Source organism: Struthio camelus, chromosome 7 (genome assembly GCF_040807025.1).
Source record: "Struthio camelus isolate bStrCam1 chromosome 7, bStrCam1.hap1, whole genome shotgun sequence".
NCBI lineage: Eukaryota > Metazoa > Chordata > Aves > Struthioniformes > Struthionidae > Struthio > Struthio camelus.
Genome location: NC_090948.1, coordinates 5,367,501 through 5,374,107, shown reverse-complemented (window position 1 = coordinate 5,374,107; position 6,607 = coordinate 5,367,501). Strand labels below are relative to the sequence as shown.

The 6,607-nt window shown below is 61.1% G+C and overlaps 1 protein-coding gene across 1 annotated transcript; it reads left to right on the top strand.

The window, feature by feature from the left end:
• Nucleotides 1-1,712: 1,712 nt before the first annotated feature.
• On the top strand, nt 1,713-2,861 carry HMX3 (H6 family homeobox 3). The gene is made up of 2 exons (XM_068951192.1): nt 1,713-2,025; nt 2,254-2,861. Exons 1-2 carry the CDS (start codon nt 1,713-1,715, stop codon nt 2,859-2,861), a joined length of 921 nt encoding a protein of 306 aa, XP_068807293.1.
• The last annotated feature ends 3,746 nt before the right edge of the window (nt 2,862-6,607 follow it).

The window sequence follows — 6,607 nt, the reverse complement described above, 5'->3', positions numbered from 1 at the left end:
GGAGGGGCCAGCCGGGGCAGCCCCGGGCCCGGGCCCCCCCCCCGGCCCGACTTGGGGGTGGCTTGGCCGGCAGGGGGCGCCGGGGGGCCGGCGGTGGCGGCGCTGCGGGGGGCGCTGGGGGGGGGGGGCGCTGCGGAGGGGCGGCTACGAGGGGCTCCCCATGCCCGGGGCGGGAAGGGAAACCCTCTCCTCGGCGCCTCATAGGCGCAAGCACAACTTTCTCGGTCGCCCCCCCTCCTTTCCTTCCCCCCGGGGATGGGGTCCGGCCTCCCTCCGCGGGCCCTGGCGGGAAAGGTTTCCCAAAGCTGCTGTTTCCTAACAGCTAAACGCTGATCCGCACTCGTTGTGTTAAAAAAAAAAAAAAAAAAAAAGTCGTTTCGGCTTTAAGGCAGAGCTAAGTATGTTCGAGACCGGTCAAAAGGGGCGAAAAAGCGCGCTCAGGAGACGCGCAGAGCCACGGGTCTCATTCCCGGGGGAGCCGCGCTCTGAGTTTGTTGGTCGGAAATCGAGCCCCCAGGTCTGGTGCACTTGAAGGAAAACAAAACCCGCCAGATATTTCTCAAGCAGCCCAGAAAGCTGCCCGGCGGGCTGGCGAGGCGGCGTGTGTAACCGCTCCGGTGGCGAGCGGAGCGGAGCGGAGCGGAGCGGTGCGGTGCGGGGTGGTGCGGAGCGGGGCGCAGCGGCTCCCGGGCGGCACCGGGGCGCGGGGAAAGGCGCGGGGTGGGGAGGGGGAAAAGGCTGGGGCTCGCCTTACCGCGCACCGCCCTCGCGGCCCCACGGCATAATCCAGGTAAGATCGGGAGCGCGGTATTTTGTCAAAAGCGGCCTGAAGAAAACGAAAGGCGGCGGGGAGGCGAGCGGGGCGCAGGAGGAGGACCGGCTCGCCGGCCCCTTGCCGCTGCCCCTGCGTGAGAGCCGCCCCCCGGGGCGCAGCCCGGCCGGGCCCGGCGCCTCCGCGGCCGCGGGCTCGGCCTTGCGCTCGGCCCGGGGCTCCGCGGAGCTCGGCGGGGCTCGGCGCGGCCCCCGGCGCCGGCGGCTTTTGTTGCTGCCGCCGCAGGGGAGGGGTGGGGCGGCGCGGTGGGGCGCCAGGGGTGGTTTTGTGGCAGGAGCGGTGCGATCCGTGTCATTCGCCTCCCGCAGCTCCCGTGGTGCTTTAGCAGAGCCGATATCCTTTTGTGCTAATAGCCCTGTCCTCATTTGCTGCCTAATTGGACTATATAAAGCCAATAACGGGCGGGCGCTCGTAGCCTCCAGCCACGGCGGCACGTCGCAGGGGGGCCGGGGGCCGCGGCGGCTGCAGGCAGGGGCTGCGCGGAGCCTTCTCCTCCCGGCTGCCTCCCCGCCTAATCCCATTTGCCATTGTGCGTGCCCAATCGCCGTGTACTCCCCGCGTTTAACTTGGATGACATTTTGATTTCATCATTAGCATCCGGCGCCAGGTTGACGCAGCAGCAGCGGCGGCGGCGGCGGCCGCAGCAACGACCCCGGCTCTCCGCCTGCCCGCAGCAGCCCCCCGGTGCCGCGGGCTGCGCGGCTCCCCTCGGCCCCCCGCCCTGCCGCCCCCTCATGCGAGGGGCCCCCGGCCGGCCCCGCCGCCGCGCTCCCAGGCCGCGCCGCCGCGCCTCTCCCCCGGGCCGCCGGGAGCCGCCACCTGCGCGCCGGGCGCGGGCTGCGGGGCCAGCGGCGGCCAGGAGCCGGGCGGGCGCCGCAGGATGCCGGAGACCGGGCAGGAACCGCCCAGCGCCCCGCCGCCCCCCAAGGAGTCCTTCTACATCAAGAACCTGCTCAACGGCGACCCCCCCAAGGCGCCCCCCAAGCAGCCGCGGGCGCTGTTCGCCCCCTCGGGCAAAGCGGCGGTGGACGGCGCCGGCTTCGCCCTCTCGCAGGTGGGCGACCTCGCCTTCCCCCGCTTCGAGATCCCGGCGCCGCGCTTCGCCCTGAGCGCCCACTGCCTGGAGCGCGCCCAGACCTGGTGGTACCCCTACGCGCTCACGCCGGCCGGAGCCCACCTGCCCCGCACGGAAGGTACCTGCTGCCCTCGGGGCCGGGGTTGGGGTCGGGGTTGCGGTTAGGGCCGCGGGCGATGCGCGGGGCCGAGGCCGGGGGCCGGGGCGGCGGAGGGGGAAACTCGCAGCACAGCGTGGCGGGGACCCCCCCGGCTGCGCCCGCTCCTGCCGACGGGGCGCTGCGGCCGGGCGGTGAAGGTGTCTCTTTGTGTCCCTTTCTCCCCTTCCCCTTGCCCTTCCCGTCCAGCCGCGGAGAAATCCCTCCTGAGGGACTCGTCCCCCGCCTCGGGCACCGACAGGGACTCCCCGGAGCCGCTGCTCAAGGCCGACGCAGAGCACAAGGACCTGGACTCCAAGAGCCCCGACGAGATCGTGCTGGAGGAGAGCGACTCGGAGGAGGGGAAGAAGGAGGGCGGCGGGGAGGACTGGAAGAAGCGGGAGGAGAGCCCCGAGAAGAAGCCGTGCCGCAAGAAGAAGACGCGCACGGTGTTCAGCCGCAGCCAGGTCTTCCAGCTGGAGTCCACCTTCGACATGAAGCGCTACCTGAGCAGCTCGGAGCGGGCCGGCCTGGCCGCCTCGCTGCACCTCACAGAGACCCAGGTGAAGATCTGGTTCCAGAACCGCCGCAACAAGTGGAAGCGGCAGCTGGCGGCCGAGCTGGAGGCGGCCAACCTCAGCCACGCGGCCGCGCAGCGCATCGTCCGCGTCCCCATCCTCTACCACGAGAACTCGGGCGCGGAGGGCGGCGCGGCGGGCGGCAGCGCCCCCGGCACCCAGCCGCTGCTCACCTTCCCCCACCCCGTCTACTACTCCCACCCCGTGGTCACCTCCGTGCCGCTCCTGCGGCCCGTCTGAGCCCGCCGCCGCCGCCGCCGCGCGGGGCGGCGCGGAGCGGCGCGCAAGCCTCCGGCCCGCTCGTAAGTACTGCGGCGACTTGGGCAATTCCCCCGGCGAGGGTCTGCGGGGCGGGGGGGGGGTGGGGTGCGGGGCGCCGGGTCTCCCTCCCTCCCTTCCCCCGGTTGGTACTGGGAGGAAATTAAAAAATAAAACAACATTTTAAAAATTTAAAAACAAAGGAGGGGGGGAAGGAAAATGAAAGTGGGAACTTGTAGAGAACCCTAGAGCTGTCACATCTTTTGTAAACGTGAACAAAATACCGCGATGGTCTCTGTGGCTTTAGTTTTATTTTTGTAAAAAAAAAAAAAGGATAATAATAAAAAATGAATGATCCCAGGCCACTCCTCGAGATTTGCCAAACGCTAAGGGGAAACCTGAAATTTCTGTTCCTTTCGGGACCTCTCCTTCTGCCTCCAAATTATTCAGGCTCCTGATCCTGTTACAACTCACACTTCATCGACCGTGGCTTTTAATTTAACCAGACCTAGGTGCAGATTTGCCTGTTTGATTTCCCATGTTTTGTATCTTTCGGTTTCTGTGATGGGACTTTATAACTAGCGAGAAATACAGCCTCAAAGTGAACGGTTAAGTACACCCACACGCTTTGAGTGACCCTTATTTATTATCGTTTCCTCAGATATTTTTAATTCTTGTTTTGAATTCTTGTTGGGGCTTTTTTTTTCCCTTGTAAAGATATTTCGGTATTTGGGGAAAAAGCATCTGTACCCTTTTGTTTTCTTTTGTAATACTAATTATTATTATTATTGTACTTTTGAACTGTGCAATATTGTACGACGATTCTTAAAGCACTGCTTTTATTTGAATGGTGAGGAAAGGGTTTTTAGCATTGTATAATTGCGTTCGTTCATGTTGTACAAAATAAAATAAAAAAAATTAAAAGCGAAGGAAAGTGAAAAGAAAGGAGCAGGGCTTGGGAATAAGCATCAGCCCAGCTTATGCGAATAAATAAGAGAGATTCAGTGAGCTGGGCGCTTTAAGTGAAGGACAATCAACTTTAGGCTAATTTTAATTTATTTGATATGATGTACAGTTTTCTTGTAAAGTCCATCGAATATGTGGATTTTAATAGGCAGAAATCAAGTGATGAGTGGACACCTCTAGTCTCCCTCTTTCGTAGTGTCTACTCACCTGTTGTCTGACAATTGTTTGCTGTCTTCCCAAGGGTTGGGTTGGTTTGTTTTCGTTTTTCTTTTCTTTCTTTCTTTTTTTTTTCTTTTCGGTTGTACTCTCTACCCTGTAGCTTTCTGTTAGGGATCGGTCCTATTTTTAAGACAACTTATATTGTTATAAACTGAATGTTGTGGTGGAAACAAAAAAAAAATCAATAAAACCCGTTCCTTATCATTTTTTAAAGTGTGGCTTCGGGAAAAACAACAACAACAACAAAACCCAAAAACTAAAAAACCCCGGTGCCTGGGATCACGGCTGTCCTTGCCGGGCAGGCTCGCCGCGGCTGCTGTGCGCGGCGGCGGGGCCGGTGCGGCCCGGGACGCAGAGCCGCCGGGCCGGGCAGGGCCGGGCCGGGCGCGGGCCGGGCGCGGGAGCGGGCGATACGCTGCCGCGGCTCTGGTGCGGGGAGCCGGCGGCAGGAGGGTCCCACCGATGGGGAACCAAAAAGAAGAGGGGAGAGCGGGTGTTGTCACCGGCCCCATCCTCAGCTTTACCGCCGCCGCGGAATTGCTGCTGGCTCATGGTTACCCCCGAGCGGGCTAAAAGCGCAGTGGAGAGCCCCGAGGGGGGCCTCCCGGTGGGGGGGCAATACCCCTTCCTGCCTGCCACCCCCTCCAGACACCAGCCGCAACCCCCGCTCTCCTCTCCGGCGGCTCCCCCGGATCTCCGGGCAGCGCCTTGCCCCGCCGGCCCGACCCGCGGAGGGGGGGGGGGGGGGTCCGGGGCTGCTCCTGCCCTTCGCGGAGCCCAGGGAGCTGCCACCCCCCCGGGCAGCGGCATCTCAGGGTGTCCCCCCCACACCCGGGGGTGCGCCCTCTGCCCACCGCCTCTGCCGCCGCTCGAGGTGATATTCCCGGCGCAGGTATTTCGAGATAGGATCGCTCGCCGCTGCCCGAAGATTGGCCCGAATCGACTTGTTTATAGCGCCAAGGGCGGGATTTCGGGGCAAAAAAATCAAAATAAAACGCAACATTGCGAAGAGATAGTCCTGCGTTTTCTTTTCGTTTGGGATAAAAACCCCGGCAATGGGTCGTAAATGAAAAATAAACAGAGATTCGGAGTCAAAATACGCCGTTCGTTGTGTCGCCTACAAACAGAGTGATGCCTTTTCTGTTTGCACTACTAACTTTGGGACAAGTCGCTTGCAGCCCATTAAAAATATTGTTGTAATAGCAAATACGCCTTTCCATTTTACAGCGCGATAGCACGATGTTATCAAACGGCAAGGAAAGACCTAATTTATTTGTGGTCAGCGCCCAGAAAACGATTCTGGGCTGCCCCGGCACGTCCCGGCTCGGGAAAGGACTAGTTTGTTGCGCGCACGGCTCGCCCCTCGCCTGCGCGGCCCCTGCCCCGCCGCCGGCCGCACAGCCGGGGCCCGGCCCGCGGCCTCGCGCGGCCTTGCTCGGCCTTGCGCGGCCTTGCGCGGGCTGCCGGCCCGGCTCTCCGGGGGACCCGGCTGCACCGCGAGCGCGGAAGGGGCTCTGCGCGCCCCCCCGGGGGCTGCCACCCGCCGCTGGCGGCCGCGGGCATTTCCAGAAGAAGCCTGACCTTGGTGCGACGTGTTTAAAAAAGAAAGAAAGAAAGAAAGAAAAGAAGGAAGGAAGGAAGGAAAGGAAGAGAAAGAAGAAAAATGAGAGCCTAGCTTTTGTGCCTCTTGCTGCCCTCTCACACTGCGGGATCGATAGGTAGACAATAGGCTGTGAAACCGCGCGGTAAAGTTGGACGTGGGTAGTGGGCTCTGTGTTTGTGTGTGTGTGTGTGTGTCTACAACTCCTTGCCTCCTGTCTGGCTCCTGAAACAAACCTTTCATGCAGTGGGTTTCTCAGGGACGTGCCAACTCCTCGTCTCGGCACTGAGCAGCTTTTGCATTTCGGCGCGTCCTGGCAGCCGGTGCGAGCCCCTCGCTGCTTTCTGCTGGTGCCCCAGCAGGGCGAGCTGGGCAGGCAGGCTTCCTGCAAGCCCGCAAAAGTCTTTGAAAACTTCCTTCTATTCCTGTTCCTGGCCCTGCTCCAGCGATATGGGAAGAGAGCGCTGTAATCGCTCCAGTTTAGGGACCAAACGACATTTCCTGGTGGATCTCCAGGAGCTGTGGACCCTGCAGTAGAGGCTCGCGCGGGTGCGCTCAGCCACTTCTCACCCGCGGAAGAGCCGGCAAGTCCCTGGGAGCAGGGACACGCTGCCGTGGTAAACACACCGCATCATTTGGCCGTGCCTGAAAGTTTCTAAAGAGTTCTCATCAAGTGCTGCACTCAGAAGGATTTAAAGCAATCACTTTGAGTTGTGGAAAAATCATCTCCACAAGGCAAAAACTGTTTGGCAGGGAGGTTGATGCAATTCAAAGAAAGTTGCTTCATTCCTCTAAGCTGTAGCAACTCCACCACCACTTCTGTTTACTGCTGAAACCTCGCTCTGCAAATCTGTGCCTTTGTTTGCAATTAAAGAGATACACAGTTCTTCACGTCCACTGTTTTGAGCTTGACTGAACAGAACTAGCTTTAGTGTTTGTATTA